Genomic DNA, 18173 nt, shown 5'->3' on the forward strand with positions numbered 1-18173 from the left:
TTTTTCCATGCTGCTCACTCTGAGTTAAACATCCCTCTTCCACTATACTGAAATACTGAAATTGCACCTACCCATTTCTAAAGCTTGGCTTAAAAAATCCTTCCTCAACAAAGCACCAGCAAAAATATAAGTATTAAAGATTTCACTCAAATTTAATGTGTGCTTTAAGAATTGAGATTTCTGCAAATACTAAAACAGCAGTATTTACAAATAATATATATTAAATCATAACTGTTTTTTTGCTATTTCTATGTAAAATTTTAGTTTTGCTAATTTTACTGTGATTTTTACAGTAAAATAGATCTTTTTCAGAATAAGATATTAAAAATGAATTAAGACATTAAATCTTATAGCCAAAATATATAATAAGTCCAAGAGAACATCTTATTTTGCTGGACAAAAATGGGAAGAAGCTTAGGGGTAACTGATACAAGTCCCCTGATTTCACAACCTATGAATGTTTAAAAGCAAGTTTAATGAAATAAACACTTCTATAATTTTTTCATATGGAAGATATTTTAGTGGATGTTTACTTCTGTGAAATGGCAGGGGGAAAAACCTACAGAGAAACAAAAACTGAATGCTGGTCCTTGCTCCACCATAAACAGCATTGTTATATCAAGTCACTGAGTTCTCCAACGGACCTCAGTTTTTATCTCTAAACTGAAAGGTGGAAAAAAGTGATTTCCAAATACCCTCCCTCTCTAAAATCCTATCACTTTTTCAAAAAAGAGGAAAGCATAAAAATCAATGTCATACAGACAACCTTCTCTTATCAGGCTTTTATTGCTTCCAAGACTGACTTAAAAACCTTGAACTACGGCTTTCAAAGCTGTAATTTAAAATGCTGAAGACTCAGAACTTTGAAAAAAGATGTTTGTATATCCATTTATATGGGTTCTATTTTATGATCAAAATAAGACATCTTTTGTAAGGCCATCAATTAAACTTCTTAGAAAAAAAATAGAAGACAAAAAATTATATAACCATGCCAACCAATTCATATGTTTTAATGTATCTCACAAGAAAATTAACTGGATGTCAAAAGAAGGTTTTTTCACAATTGAGACTAACAACACTTTGTAAGAGCATGTACCCTGCTTAGGATATTCCCAAATGAAAGTAATTTGGCCAAAATTAAAATTATCAAATTGCAAGATTGAAAAAAATATTAGAGACTATTATATTCAGGCAGATCGTGCCGTAAGCGAACTGCTTTCAGCTTCTCCACTTCGATTTTTGCTCTTAGCAGCTCTTCCTCTAGCTGCTGCCTTCTTTTCAATCCATCCCTCTTCTCCTGAACATACAATCCAAAATTTTTTTGATTTTCTAAAATTATCTGATGCTCCTCTTTCAGCATTTGCAGAATCTGAGGGTCATACCCTAATTGTGACCTAACGTGTTCTCCACGCTCATGCCGAAAAAAATCATCTCTCCTTGGGATAGAAGATGGAGACGATGTCATTCTCATGTCAACAGAGGAAAGTGACGGTGACAAAGATCTCTCCATAACATGTACTAATTCATGGTCTTCTCTTTGCTCTAAAATATCACTCTGTTGAGAATTTAAAACCAGTGGAGGAGGGGGCTTAATGTCTTCTTCTTGCTTCACCTCCACTGTAATAGCAACCGGATGGTGCTCCAACATTACCTGTAGTGAGCTCGTGCCAGCCTGCGCTTCCTCATCCAAGTTTGCACTACAGCACACAAAAAAGCATTAAATGTAAATCAAATGAAGACAAGAGCATATGTATAGCATCATTTCATATTTAGTATACATCAAATTGTCAAGCTTTAGAGCTATAACGAAAACTGTGAAACAAAAACAAATTTAATCCTTGAAATTTAAAGTGACTAAATTTAAAATTTCAATAATATATACATATAACTCTCCCCACATTCTTTACTTTAAAATTGAGCTCTTAAAGGACAAAAAAATTACAAATACTACCCAAGGTCAGTAAGGTAAATAAAAAAAGAGAGGCCTTTCTTAATCTCTCAAAGAGACATCACATGTTCCCACCAGCCTGATGTTCTTAAATGGTATAAAGGGACATTTATTGCACTTTGGGTCTTGCTATTCCCACACCTTAGCCCTACACTCCCTGCTTCTGCTCTCCTGGGCTGATCTAAAAATCATCAAGATCCATGACTTCTAGGATAGTAGAAGGCCATCTATAGGAGGTACGGATTTCTATATCTGTCAAAAACAAACAAAAAAAACCAAGTGTGTGTATGGCTTTGGGTATGCCCAACTATCAGAATGTTATCCTAACTACACAATTTTAGATACTGGGGTGTTTGTCCTTTACCTATCCTAAACCACATGACTCCACTGGCCTTTCAGACTTTGAACCATCAGGTCAGGTAAAGTTCCCAGGGAAAGGTTTCATGTCCACTACGGTATCCCCAGCACAGAGCAGGATACTGTGCTTGGAACACAGTAGGCACTTATCACATGCTGAATGATTAAACAAAAGGTAATTTTAATGAATTATTTTTAAATGGCTTATATATTATATACCCAAAGTCTGTTAAATTTACATGTAATTTCCATTAAATACGTACTTCTATAAGAGAAAACTAGTTTTACCATAATTTAAACTTTGACATAACAATATTTGTTAGGACATAAAACAAATGTATCTTAAAATTCTATTTTTTTTTTAAATGAATTCCATGAATAACATGAAGCTACTGATTAAGAACATATAATTTTGTTTCTTGGCTTTGTTTTTTAATTTATGCTTCTAACTTAAAAATAAGTTATAGAGATGAAAGAGATTATTGGAACATTAGTGAAAAAACACTACATCCAACATTATTTAAAGAACATTTTTCCAAATGATAAATAAGTAATATAGTTAAGAATGCATTCTACATGGATGATTAAAATGCTGGAATAAGTTCAAGCAGAACATGAGGAACAAAATTAAATCATCCCATATGTCACTTACTAATGAAATTAAATTGCCAGAAATATCAGATATTTAAGAGATACAAATAAGATATATAGTATGTTATGAAAAATCAATTCATAGATTACATAAATCTTTAACTTTCATTCTTTTTGTCATTTTACGACTCTCAAAAGTAAAACAATATCAATGTAATTCAAAGTAGTAGGTCTTCCCTTTATTAACTCTCTAAAACCTAGCAAGGAGAAAGGTTAAAACTACAGACAAAAATGAAACTTTAAAAAACCCACATAATTCCTATTCCAAATTAGTATGTATAAAGGAGTATAAGAATCACTATTATATATAGACATTACACTCCCATGTAAATTTTAAAATGCTTTTATCTGAAATATATTCCATCTTCAATGAAACATTACAAGTAAGCTTAATGAAGTAAAAATTTAAAAATGTTTTAGAGTAGGTCACCAAAAGTTATAAACAGAAGGACTTCTAAAATTTATAAAGTTTGAAGATCAAATAGATTGCAAAAACAAGAAATATAATCTGATATTAGAGAGAAGTAAAACTAAAGACACATATCAATGTGTTATAAAGGTAGCCTTACAAAATAGGCATATATCTTTAATATGTTAAATATAAGGAGTAATATTTTCCTTATTAAGAATGGGAGAGTTTGGTGAGATTAACAGGCATATTTTATACTGAAGCATAATTAAGATTATAGATGATAAACTTCTGAGAATTATGAAGATTCAAGATGATGTCAAATAAAAGCACATTAGATATACAAATATGCTAAATAAAAATGCTAATACAGAGAAAATGGCAATGTGCGCACTAACACAAGCATTTAAATGGCTCATTTCTAATAATAATTAAATTCTTCCCTTTAAAATATGAAAAGCTGTTCTTGTTTAAACAGTGAGTTTTGTAATGTATAAATTAATGAACTTATTTATCAGAGCAATGTTGTTATCCCAAAAAGATTGACTGTGAATATGTTCACAGATAGTCATAATTAAATAGATACTTGTATGTTACTTCTATATGCACTGTATTTTTTAAATACACAAGTAATTAAGACTATAGTTTCTATAGGTAGTTTTCATATTATAAAAGCCTATACTTAATACTCAAAAAGTAGTTTTATACCTGTAATGCAAAAGCCACTTTCCTCTATGGTTTGGGGAGGAGGGGAATTTTTAGTAAGTAGTACAGCATAAAAGTCTTACTGTGGAGTTTTTTGGACACCCAGCAAATTAGATTTTAATCATGTCATCACAGAGAATAGTTTAAAAGCACTGATGAATAAACTGAGTATCCAAGTTCCAGATTCCCCCTGATTTTTTTTTTTACTATGTCATCTACTAGAAATGAGCAGTTTATGGTAAGAAGCTAGTCTCAAAAATATCACCCTAGTAAATTATAAAGATAACAAGTTTGGCTATAAAGTTTTTCTCCCGTTTCTCTAACTTCAAAAGGATTTCACAGGTAATCAATAATTTAGCTTATATAATGACTCTTCCACCAATAAGAAAGCGCTGTAAACCTTTGTTTGAAATGTCCCTCAACTCACAAGTTTACAATTTGTTTAAATAACCCTAAATGGTCCAGAAGAATGCAGCTGCCATGTTTATCTTTTGTCAGGGGTTAAAATTTGAATTAGTAATAAGTTTTGAAGATTCCCAGTTACTCCCAGCCCATATATTTAACCAAAAACTGTTTAAGAACTTAGTTGCTTATTCATATATTAAAATTCATAGTTTGTTATCTCTGCAAGATAGTATAGGAGAGCTTACCCTTCTTTCCTATATGACTCAAGATCAAAGTGAAACTACACCATTAATGAACAAAAACAACAAAAACTTTTAATTTTATTAAGTAATCTGAATCCCTAATTAGGCATCAAAATCTTGCCTTGTATTTACTTTTTAAATTTTGAATATGTTGGGAAATAATTTAAACTGTCTTAATATATACAATCATGCCATTTTAATAAATTTAATTTTTGACTTTAGGTTTTTAGTTCAATTAATATTCAGTAAGTGTAGACAGTAAAATTCATTAAAAAACAAGGGTTCTTTCATTCTCCTGAAACTGCTAACTTCACATAAAATTGAAAATTCCAATGAAATATAATCTTAAATGAAATAAGAAAAAGATATCTCTCAGAAGCTAATTAGCAATTTAAATTTAAAGCTTAAAAAGTTTATGAGGTTATGTTACAAATTTCATCCCATTTATTTCTCCCTAACCTTTACTTTTAGAAACTATAGAGAAAAGGAAGGGGGAGGGGAAGACAATAAAAAGTGGCTTAAATCAAATGCAGCAGAAAAATTCTTTATAGCCTCACTTTTCTTTTTTAAGAAAGCAAAACAAAGACACTATTCATTGCTCCCGTAGTGGGGATGCTTACTATGCATATCTCTATCACAACTAAGCCAGAGCCCAAGAGATAGGAGGCGCCATAATTTTCCACAAGAAAATAAAATAAAGCTTACCTTTGTATGTGGTTCCTGTCTTTTACCAGGCAAAAACTGGAAATCTGGGGAATCATCTCCATAACTTTCTTGGTTGGCTCAGAAATATTGCTTTTAAAATCTGATTGGGTCTCTTTTTGCTGCAATAGCTCCTGTTTGGCATATTCTTTGAGCCTTTTGTAAAGGGTGCGTAGGCCCTGGGCTGTTCGAGGAGGGCGATCTACTCCAATTGCATTATAGTTTACTGCTATGATATCCCAACATCTATTCTTTTCCACTATTACTGAATGTTTATTAGTGTGTTCTTCGAGAATTTTAACATATGGCTTCACAAGCTTTAGCAAATCAAGCTTTTCAGATAAGGTAAAATTGGAAGATCTAGCCTTTCCTACCATTGTTCTTTTCAAATTAAGTAGGCAGTTTCTGAAATCACCATGCAGCCTTCAGCTCTGCTCAGCTCTTTTCACAAACAGAAAAAGATCAGGCTTAACTAGGCTAGCCTCATTTAGGCCCACGCCTACAGGGGAGGGTTTATTAAAATTCCTCCAGCTTAAGCTGACGCAGGTTCAGGAAATCTGCTTAAGCCAAGCCTGACCTACATAAAGCTTCTCAGTGAAGAAGACAGGAAGGCACAAGCAAAACACACTTGTGTATAAAGAGAACAGCTCGAGATAGGATTTAATACACAAAGGTCTAGAGATAAACATGGAACACTGATAAAAATTAGCTAATTTAGTGAGACTATTTAATTTCCACACATGTATGCCTAGCTGATAGACTGAAACTGCATTGCAGTACCACTTTAATAAAAACAAAAGAGGAACTGTTTTGTGCTATTTGTTTACAAATCCAGTAGGCAGAAAAATGAAAAACTAAGGATATGAGTGACGAATATAGTGATTCCTAACAGAGCCCCTAATCACTGTTCTCTGAGCTGCTGCTCTCCCTTACAAAATCTGCATAATGCTGGTCCTGCTGTCAATCAGGAATTGCATATCCTCTAGCTAGTTAGGTTACACCCAGACTCAGACTTCACAGTAAAGCTAAGCTTCTCCTTCATTTTATAGTCTACAGTAGCCACTCCACTTTTTTCAGTTACTTATGAAAAAAAAATTTTTGAACATTAAATCAAAAAAGCACTTAAAAATTATGTTTTTAAAGCAATGGATTATTCTAGCTGTAACGTATGTGAATATGCTAGCCTGCTTTATCATGTGTAAAAAAACACCATTCACAGTGAGAACAGAATAATCATGCCTTAAGACTGCACACAAAATGGCATTTGCTACTATTACAGAGTAGGATTTTTATTTAGCTATATTCATATAATTTGGACTATTTAAAAATGAGACACCAGGAGGCGCCTGGGTGGCGTCTGATTCGATTTAATTTCGGTTCAGGATATGATCTCCCGTTTCATGGGATCGAGCCCGAGTCGGACTCTGCACTGGAAGTTCAGAGCCTGTTTGGGATTCTCTCTCTGTCCCTCCCCCACCTGCATTTCTCTCTCCCTCTCTCTCTTTCAAAATAAACAAACATTAAAAGAGAGAGAGAGAGAGAGAGAGACCAGGCTCTAAATAGAGTCGCTTAGGCTAAGTCCCATGTCACCTAATTGTAACTTAATTACAGTTTTGGCTCTTCCAAAAATGGAATTTTAAACCAGTCAATCAAGAACCATGTGATCAGCACTAGTGAGGCAATCTGCCAGACGGACCCCTGCCAGCCACTTAAGGAAAATGAACACAACCATATCCACTTTTTGCTAGGATAATTTCCTTGTTGGCACTCACTTCTGTCTATGAAAGTCATTCATTTTGTATAGTTCCCCAGAGTTCCTTCCTGTTAAATGGGATGCTGCTTAATTCATAAATCACTGAATAAAGCCAATAAGATCTTCAAAAGTTACTCATTCGAATTTTGTTTTCTAACAAAAGTAAACAGCTAGTCTAGCCATTTGCAAGGCCACCAAGTTGTGAGTTTAGCATGTACTTTCTAATCCCTGTCTGAAAACATAAATGTATGCATAATTATATTTAACAATGTAACGTAAACAAGGTAAAAAAAAAAAAGTCTATTTTCCCCTCATATACAAGTATAAGGACTAAGGGCAGGCCACCTCAAAAATGGGCCACTTTGGATGAAGATTATTTTGACTTAAAAGCAATCAAAACTCAGCAGATTCAGGAAAAGCTCTTAACCTCCCCCTCAACTGCCTAAATTTACACTGAAAAGACCCTGTACCAGGAAGAAAAGCTACTCACAGACTGCTCTTTACTTAAGAAAGGTTCTACAGTAACAGGGCAACCTTTGTGTCCCAGACATATACTCTTACCTTCCAGCTAAAGGTCTTTCTCCCCTTTGTATCCCCAAACCACTAAACCCCTCCTTAGCTCAGGAAGTTTATAAATAGCTTCAAGTTCCCGGTCTTTGAAGTCTCACGTCTGTGTGGATTCCCTATATGCATAAATCTAAATTTGATTTTCTCCTGCTAAACGATCTCATGTCAATTTAATTCTTAGTCCAGTGAAAAACACCTAAAGGGTAAAAGAAGATGCAAACTCTAAAGTGACCCACCCAAACCACCTGACCAAAGGTACTCAAACGAAACCAAGAACGCAGGACATCTGCTGTCTTTAGATAATAAACATCGTTAATTTTGGAAAAAAATAACTGGTGATATATTTAAAAGTGAAATGCTTGGGCGCCTGGGTGGCTCAGTCGGTTAAGTGTCCGACTTCAGCTCAGGTCATGATCTCACGGCTCTTGAGTTCAAGCCCTGCATTGGGCTCCCTGCTGTCAGCACAAAGCCCTCTTCAGATCCTGTTACCTCACTCTCTGCCCCTTCTCTGCTAGCGCTCTCTCTCTCTCTCTCTCTCCCTCTCTCTCTCAAAAATACATAAACATTAAAAAATTTTAATAAAAAGTGAAATAATAAAAATATGAAAAGCCAATAAATCTCATAAATTATCAAAAAATGCATAGTAAAAATGATTTCATCCACAAGACTGGCAAAATTCTTAAAGATTGAAAATGTCAGTAGATGAGGGTGCAGGGCAAAGGGTTCTTTTTGGTACTACTCATGGAGTGTAAAGCAGAATTCTGGATGGTAGTCTGAGAGCATTAGAGTTTCACATGTGTAAAACCTTCTAAAATTACAGTAATTTTACTTCTCGGAATCTAACCTAGAAAAATATTCAAACACAGGGAAGAATAAACCATTCGCTGTAGTAGTATGGTGTTGGAACCAATCTAAGAGCATATCAGGTAGGGACAATTAAAAGCACTAGAACAGGGCATCTGGTGACACAGTGGGATAAGCATCCAACTCTTGATTTAGGCTCAGGTCATGATCCCACAGTTCATGGTTTAAACCCCACATCAGGTTCTGTGCCTGACAGCATGGAGCCTCCGTGGAATTTTCTCTCTGCCCCTCCCCTCCTCCCTCTCTCTCAAAATAAATAAAATTTTCAAAAAACACTTTTAATTACTAGAATACATCCATAACTCTAGGCAGCACTAAAATAAAAGAGGCAGATGTATGTATTGACTCAGAACAAGCTCCAAGATATATGGTAGGTGAAATGAGCAAGTAAAAGAAAAATACATACTATATCATCCCATTATGTTTACCAAAAACAACCAAGGCTAAATTTCTATAGGTACAGAAAAAATATACACAGGTATAAAATGTAGGCAGGCACATACACGTGTATAAAAACTCACTTACAAAAGGTCTAGAACTCCACTGTCCAATACAGTAATGTTAAAAGAAAACCATAGGCCCTAATGGTATCACTTAGACTGAGTTCCCAAACTGGGGCTTAATACCCAAACTTAATTGCAGTTTCAACCTCCCACCCAGATATGTGGCCTTAACCGGTCAGTCAGGAAATTTTTCTTGCCAGTAAGTCTGTCCTCTAGGTCCTCTCTCCCTCAAAGATAAAGTACTCTGCATGATAAGACCCCCTTCCCTAGAAAACAACCTGGTCAATCCTTTTCTTTTGCTAGTAACTTTCTTAACCCTCCTTCCTTCCTTCTATAAAAACCTTTCATTTTATACAACTCTTTGGAGTGCCTCTCTATTAGCTAGAGGAGGTGGGGCCCAACGCATAAATTCTTTAATAAAATCAATTAGATCTTCAAACTTACGTGGCCAAATTTTGTTTTTTAGCAGTAGCCATGAACCACATGTGGCTACTGAGCATTTTAAATGTTAATGGAACTGAGAAATTGAATTTTATATTTTACTGAATTTTAATTAAAGTTAAAAAATTTAAATTAAAGCAACATATTTTTTCCATGAAATACAACTTTACTGTTTTGGTAGGATTACATTTTACATAACCTTTTGATCCCATATGATACTACTGTTTCTAACATTACTGACAAGAACAACCTCCTTGACCAAACTTTAGTCAGACTCCTCTGAGCCCTTCGCAGCCTGCCAGGCCCAGATTTGGCAAGAATCCCTTCACCCTTGATACCTACCAAACTCTTCATACCTTTACCCAGATCCTAACCAAGTTCCTCTAAGTAATTGTTCACTCACTTACTTCCTTACAGTGCCCCTTGGCTATAAATCCTTGTTGTACTGGGAGTTAAATTCAATTTCTACCCTCTACTGCAATAGTTTTGAGTAAAGTCTTCTTGCTTATTTTAACTTATCCAATACAATTTTTCTTTGACACTACACATAATTACACCACCAGTGTAGACAATTTTTTTGCTTTTTTTTTTTTTTTTTAAGTAATCTCTGCACCTAATACGGGACTTGAACTCACAAACCTGAGGGTCAAGAGTCACATACTTTACCAACTGAGCTAGCCAGGAGGCCTTCCACTGGTATATTCGATATTAACAAATGGATTACATTTGAATGATTTTTTTTTCTATGCATTGATGTAACATTTAATGGACTTGTTTGAATATTTTATGCAGACAGTACAAATTACAATGATAACCTTTGTAACTAGTTGTAAATGATTATTATTCTGAAATATTTATCAGTTTTAACTGCATTATAACTCTTCTGGCCAAAAACATTTAAGAATGGACAAATTTTTTAATATAAAAAGAAATATACTACTGATGCAGAATCAAATGGAGATGCAGAAGCTAGTACTCTCACTGGGACAATGAAGAATAAAGACTAAACCAAGGCATATCACAAATTTCACAAAAACACTAAATACAATTTGATATAGGAGAACAGAAATAAGCTGTTCATTGTGTAAAAAAATTAGATTATAAACCAGACAATATTAAATGACACTGTCAACAAATACATAGTAAATCTAACAAGAAGTTTCCTCTCAATAAACAAAAGTGGATGAAGTTTAGTCCCCTAAAAACAGAAATAAATATCCAAAAACGTTTTTAAATAATATATAACAAGGTGTGAGTCTGCCACTTTTGGCCAGCCATAAAATAGCAGGGTTTCTTGCACAAAAAAGAAAACCATTTTTAGATGAAGAGCTGGTGAAAAACAATTTTATTTCAGTTACGGAAATTTTGTTAGAATATTATAAAGAAAAAACTTTTTAAGATATTTTTAGGCGTGCCTAACTGGCTCAGTCAGAAGAGCATGCAACTCTTGATCTTGGGGTCATGAGTTCAAGCCCCATGTTGAGTGCAGAGATTACCAAAAAAGATAAACTTTAAAAAAGATATACTTTTATTATTTTTTTTAACATTTATTTTTTTTTGAAAGACAAAGAGAGACAGATCATGAGCATGGGAGGGGCTGAGAGCGAGGGACACACAGAATCAGAAGCAGGCTCCAGGCTCCAAGGTGTCAGCACAGAGCCCGACATGTTGAACCCACGAACTGTGAGATCATGACCTGAGCTGAAGTCGAATGCTCAACTGACTAAGCCACCCAGGCGCCCCCAAGATACACTTTTAAAATGAAGAATTAAGCAAACAACAACTGCCTACAAAATATAAGACCTAACACACTGATTCAATGATTCAGTATTTTTAAAATTACAAATACTTCTCTTTAGATTTAAATGAGTTGTACAATATAAAGAGATAAACTTTCCTATGAATATTTGGGTCACATCTTATCTCAAAAGATTTCCAAATTGACAAGAAATGCTATCAATTCATGACCAAATATTCATGGCATAGATATTTGTGTATCTTCTATATCTGTATAAAGAAGAATTTCAGTGAGACATGGAAAAAAAAAAAAGCTTCCTCCCCCCAATAGATGGTTGCTCTGTTAGGTTAGGTTAAAACTGATTTATCGAGATTTTACTTTTTTATTTTTAGTCTTTTTTTTAATGCTTTTTATGTTTTTTATTTATTTTTGAGAGCGAGAGAGAGACAGCATGAGCAGGGGAGGGCTGGAGAGAGAGGGAGATACAGAATCTGAAGCAGACTCCAGGCTCTAAACTGTCAGCACAGAGCCCAATGCAGGGCTCAAACCCACAAACTATGAGATCATGACCTGAGCCAAAGTCAGACGCTCAACCGACTGAGCCACCCAGGCATCCCAGATTTATCAAAACTTTAAAACAAAAAACTAATGTCTTGGGGCATCTGGCTAGCTTAATCAACAGAGGTTGTGATCTCATGGTTTGTGGGTTTCAGTCTGGAGTTGGGCTCTACGCCCGACAGCTCAAAGCCTGGAGCTGTTTCAGATTCTGCATCTCCCTCACTCTCCGCCCCTCCCTCACTCACACTGGGTCTCTCTCTCCCTCTCTTGCTCAAAAATAAACCTTAAAATAACAATAATAAAATAAATAAAAGACAGACAGACTGGGGCACCTGGCTGGCTCAGTCAGTAGAGCATGTGACCCTTGATTTGGGGTTGTGAGTTTAAACCCCATGTTGGGCATAAGCCTCCTAAAAAAATTTTTTTTAATTCAAAAAACATGACCGATAAATGAACAGATGGGTATGTAATAATGCAAATATAGTAACACCTTAGAATCTAGGTGATGGGTATATGGGTATTCAGTGTACAATTCTTTCAACTTTATGTTTAATAATTATAAAATGTTCAAAATTATCTTTGAAAATAAAAATAGCTAATATATTTTAATTCCTTGGGCATTAAAAATTGAATTTGGATAATTACATCTATTAATTTTAACAAAAAAATAACTGTGGAGTAGGAGTCATTTTTTTCCCATGAACTTTAAGCAAAGAGAGCATTGTCACTACTGAAATTATTTCTACATCTTAGGATAGTCAAGGGGAAAAAAAAGGTAAGAACTTATACCTTATTAATCTGTCTTAGACCAAATTCTCTGCCAAACAGCCTGAATCAATGATTAGAATGCTGGTGGCTTTATTTGGGAGTTGCTTACACAGGACATCAAGGGTTAATAAAAAAAAAAAAGTGGTGGGGGCTGAGACAAGAACTATGTAAAGCAAAGTCACTGGCTAGCACTTTACAACAGCTATAAAAAGATACAGTAGGCCACCTGGCAAATGCATCTACTTGGTACCCTCCTTGGAACATCTACTGATAATAGTCTACAAAAAAAATCATACCTCAAAGCAATCCACAGAGGAAAAAGAGGAATATACCTGGAAGTTCTCTCCTGTCTATTTCCCATTATTCAAGGTTCATCCCACACACAGTAAACTTCACTGCACTTCCAGACTGGGTCATCCAGCCTCCACAAACGTGCAGGGTACTAAGCCCTGTGCTTGGAAATGGATTGGAAATGGCAGGAGGAACAGACACTCCCAGAGTATGCCTCATCAGCCTGGCTGGATGGTAGCCACGAAGAAATAGGATCCTGCTACTCAGGTTAAGCAACAAATCAGCCTATAGAGACAGCAGAGCAGTCTAGGAGCCAGGTGGTACTGAGAGAATCTGAGGAGGCACATAAAATTATATTCAGTATTTCAATAAGAACATAATACAACATGTGAGAAAGATGAAACAAACAAAAAAATATATGCCACAAAAAACAGGGTGAAAACTAGGATGAATGCAAACCCTAAGAGTCATTCTGCTATAGCATTTATATCTCATACTTCACTGCTCTGCTTCAGTGATGACATTCTGTGCTATTAAGCACCTGAGACAATCAAACATTAGATTTCAGGGATCTAAGCAAACCTTAGAGAACTGAAGGAGTCTGAGTAAGAGAAACTCAGTCCTCCTCCTGTGTTAAACGTCCTCTCGGGGTGCCTGGGTGGCTCAGTTGGTTAAGCGTCCGACTTTGGCTCAGGTCATGATCTCACATTTGTGGGTTCGAGCCCCGCGTTGGGCTCTGTGCTGACAACTCAGAGCCAGGAGGCTGCTTCCAATTCTGTGTCTCCTTCTCTTTCTGCCCCTCCCCCTCCCTTTGTCTTTCTCTGTATCAAAAATAAATACATTAAAATTTAAAAAAAAAACATCCTCTCACACAACCACCACACTCACCCACTTTTGATCCAAGATGTGGGGTTTCCCCACCAGGCGATTCTATGACACCAAGTAGGTGTCCTATAATTTACTCAATTCTAATACTATCTACCTGCAGATGGCATTGGATACCACAGGCTAAGGGCCCAGTCCCACAAGCCTACCGCCTCCCTTCAGATGCCAATCCATCTGTGCTTCTGAGCAACAGGCTATAAATCTGAGGTGCCCACAACCACAGAGATTCAACTCATAGAACCCAAGAAAAACAGTTCACTATTTACCAACATTATAAAAAGGATATACCAAGGACACCGATGAACATCCAGATGGAAGAGATGCCCAAAGCAAGTTACATGGGAAGGGGCACAGAGTTTCCAGGCCCTGTCCAGGCATCCAGTCTCCCAGCATCTCCACATGTTCACCATCCCAGAAGCTCTCCAAACTTCATACTATTTATAGAGGCTTCCTTGTGTCAGGCATGGTCTATTATTTAACTCCATTTCTAATTTTCCTGCCCTGTCTGAAGAATGGAAGTAGAGCTGAAAATTCCCAGCCTGTAATCATGGTTTCATCTTCCTGAAAACCAACCCCCATTTTGGAGCTCACCAAGAAACACTTCATTAGAATAAAAGATACTACTGTCACCCAGGAAATTCCGAAGGATTTAGGAACTCAATGTCAGGAACCAGGGTCAAAGACCAAATGCTAGAATAAAAAAATGCTCCTAGTACTGTCATCACTGAGGAAATTAGAAGGGTTTTAGGAGCTCTATGCCAGCAACCAGGGTCAGAAGCCAAGAAATATATTTTATATTATCTCACAGAGTCAAATTACAGAATTTACAGCAACCATGCTACATGAATCACAGACCTACTCTATATAATATAATCTAGCTTTAGATTCACCTTCATAGAATACCTCCCTGATGGCCATGTCTTATTTTTGGGGTAAAAAATATTTTGAACTAGTGGCACCTGGTTCAGTTGTTAGAGCATGTGATTCTTAATCTCAGAGTTATGAGTTCAAGCCCCACAATCTTTTTAAGAGATTTCTTAAAAACAAAATCTTTAGGGGAACCTGGGTGTCTCAGTCAGCTAAGTGTCCCACTCTTGATTTCAGTTCAGGTCATGATGTTACAATTCAGGGGATAGAGCCCCAGATCAGGCTCTGCACTGACAGCATGGAGCCTGCTTGGGATTCTCATTCTCTCTCATTCTCTCTCTCTCTGTCTCTCTCTCTCTGCCACTCTCCCACTCATTCTCTCTCTCTCTCACTCAAGGTAAATAAACTTAAAAAAATTTTTAGTAAAATCTTTTAAAAATATATTTTTTGAACCAAAGGAGCCTCTGCCCCAGAAGCTAGTTGGCAGCCTTCAGTTAAGATTCATATACTAAAAATGTTGCTAAACTATTCATATTTTACCCATTTTTTCAACTAATCATTTCTCAGTGTAATTAGCGTCATGAATGTTGGAGGTTTCTAACATTCCTCCTCCATTGTGCAGCAGCCAGGAAATGAGGACGAGATAGCTCTCCCTTCCAAGGACAGAGATGAAGAATGTGTATCTGACTGTACACTGGAGACTCAGAGAAACCAATAAATCTTCTTTACAGTGGTAATATAGGTCTAAAGTTAAGAATCCCTCTGGTCACAGTAAAGGGGCACAATATCAGCATGAAGTTAAGAAACTTTATTTAATGATTATGAGTAGGGCACATCTGCCTGGCATCAGATTGATGAGAAAAAGGAAGTATATGGCCCCAATGATTGCTAAAATCTATTACTTAACATGAGGGGAGCCAGTTTAACAATGAAGCCAAACCTGTGGATGACAGATGAGAAAAAGAGAGAGTTGGGCTCATGATGACATCCTTTAAACTGCTAGACCAGTCAACCCTGACGCCTGGAATTTCTAGCTACACATGCCAATAAAATTCACTTACATAAGTCAGTATTTTTATTAATACTTAAACTAAAAGCATATCAACTGATACTTTAAAAATTGTGTTATCTTTCTGTCCACTGTGCTCATCCCATTTGCCTATTTTATCCTGCTTAAATCATCACTTCACATTTTGTTTTTAAATGAGGCTTCATAAACTTCTAAAAAAAATAATAAATAAATAAATAAATAAATAAATAAATAAATAAATGAGGCTTCAAAGAAGAGGCAACATATGAATACACAGAATTCATTGCCCCCAAATTAGGCACTGAACACCATTATTTCAATTATTCTACATCAGCCCTCCAAAAGCATAAAGCAAATTCCCAGTTTAAAGCTGTGCTCAAACAGGAATACTTCCATTTTGCGCCCAATCCAAGTAACAGGAAATTTACACCAAATTTAACATGCTTAATATGCTAGGCAATGAAGACTTTCCAAAAGGGCTTAGTAAATACATCCCTAAAAGCTTATACACCCGTAATTTTTAGCTCTGGAAGAAGTGATCGCAAGAGTTAAAAAACTATAGAAGAAACTCAGTAAAGCTCCTTAGAAAAATGCATGTCTCCTTGTTTTAATGTCCTCTTTATTTATCTAGTTGGTGAGAAAAGGATCCCTGTTCTAGGGGCACAGAGATGGTCAAACAACACCTGATACTGAACAGGTACAATCACAGAGCAGGAGAGGAAGACTGCCATATGCACACAGTGTCATACAGGGGTTGCCCTCTAGAACAAAGTGAACCACTAGGGGCGTGGGAGGCAGGTTTTGCAGTACCAAGAGGGTGAGGCGTTTCCCAGCTCCTAAAGGCTTGTAGGAGTAATTCTTGCAGCTTGTAGCTACAATTCTGCAGCCAGGAGGGAAATGAAAGCTGCTATTCACAGATAAACAGAAACTGCAACTGACCTATTTAATAGAGAGGGTTGTTTAGCGAGGGGTCTTATCCTCAGGAGCAGAGTAGGGAAATACACAAAATAAAACATTAAAAAGTTTAAAAGGCACAACAAAATAACATTTTTTAATAATCAGAGTATCAAAGATCAAAAAGTATAAGTATATACTCATATATAGGTTAATCATCACAATAAATGATACATGCATTGCTTGTACATTGCTGGTGGAAGGATAAACTTCTAACCTCTGCAGACAGTAATTTACCATTATCTATCAACATGATCATGCACATACATTGAAACCAGCACCCTAGTCCAAGGTATTTATCCTATGGATAAATATTTGGCATACCCAATACAATGAAATATTAGTAACGTTTAAAAACCACAAGGTGGGGGGGTGGAAGAGAGGGGAAAATGGGTGATAGGCATTAAGGAGGGCACTTGTTGGGATGAGCACTGGTTGTTGTCTCTAAGCAATGAATCATGGGAATCTACCCCCAAAACCAAGAGCACACCATATACTGTATGTTGGCCAATTTGACAATAAATTATATTTAAAAAATAAAAAAATAAAAAATAAACAAAAAACAAAAAATAAAAGCATAAGGTAATTCTAAATGTACTAACAAGATTTCTAAGATATACTGCTACAGTAAAAATGCAATGTATAGAACAGTGCACCAAGTGAACAATCATTTGTATGAGGAGAATATATACGCACAAATATGATTCAAGATGTATAGAATATCTCACCAAGATACCCTAAAAATTGGAAACGGGTTTGCCTCTAGAGAACTAGATGGCTAGGAATCAGGGAAAAGAAGTTTTTTTCTACTATATTCTTCATGCCTTCTAAATTTCTTACATGTGATAGATTACTTGGATTTTTTAACTCAGGAAGAACTACATATTTTAATTCTATTCATATGAAATATCTAAACCAGGCACATCTATAGAGACAAGAAGCAGATTGGTGGTTGCCAGGGGCTACGTAGAAAGTGAGGATTTGAGAATTGACTGCTTAGTTGGTCTGGTTTTCTTTTAGCATCATGAAACTGAAATTAGATAGTGGTGACTGTTACACAACATTGTAAATATGTTAAATGCCACTGAACTATACATTTAAATAGTTAAAATGGTGAATTTTATGTTATGCATATTTTATTACAATAAAAAATTAAACATTTATAAACTAAATATAAAGCCAATAAAATTTAAAATCACATTAATTTAATATGATAGTGATATCTTGCTAGGAGCTGTATCAGCATTACTGGATGACACAGCCACAGTGAGGAAATGGCAGACGTTTGCACGGCTCCTGCCCTGAGAGACAAAACTGGCATCTCCTTCTGCTCCTGCTGCTCATGTTGAAAATAAGCCTGTTGTCATTAGTTAGGCCTTAAAAGGTTCCAAATCAGACCGATATTCCCCACACTGTTACCCCATAAGAAAAAACATTTTCCTGTCCCTGCATAAGAGATTTTAGATCAAAACATTATAAATGTTTGACAAAAAGGCTCTTCTAATGAGTCTTGCAGACCCAAAACATAGACTTAA

The 18173-nt window shown here is 35.8% G+C and overlaps 2 protein-coding genes across 3 annotated transcripts in view; both read right to left on the bottom strand.

Annotated features, from left to right (window-relative positions):
- Window positions 1-18173, bottom strand: part of RAD54B (RAD54 homolog B) — an 85335-nt gene that overhangs the window by 53301 nt on the left and 13861 nt on the right. The window lies entirely within an intron of this gene.
- FSBP (fibrinogen silencer binding protein) lies at window positions 995-5796 on the bottom strand. Its single transcript, XM_029923762.1, has 2 exons — window positions 5423-5796; window positions 995-1697 (listed from the first exon to the last, which is right to left on the bottom strand). Exons 1-2 carry the CDS (start codon window positions 5794-5796, stop codon window positions 1172-1174), a joined length of 900 nt encoding a protein of 299 aa, XP_029779622.1. The 3' UTR covers window positions 995-1171.

The sequence above is a fragment of the Suricata suricatta genome, chromosome 15, assembly GCF_006229205.1.
Source record: "Suricata suricatta isolate VVHF042 chromosome 15, meerkat_22Aug2017_6uvM2_HiC, whole genome shotgun sequence".
Classification (NCBI taxonomy): Eukaryota; Metazoa; Chordata; class Mammalia; order Carnivora; family Herpestidae; genus Suricata; species Suricata suricatta.

Excerpts from the sequence above, each read along its gene's own strand:
- FSBP (XM_029923762.1), bottom strand. The coding sequence starts at position 5,796 with ATGGTAGGAAAGGCTAGATCTTCCAATTTTACCTTATCTGAAAAGCTT. Across the intron at positions 1,698-5,422 it reads GACAGGAACCACATACAAAG|TGCAAACTTGGATGAGGAAG; the intron begins GTAAGCTTTATT and ends TGTGTGCTGTAG.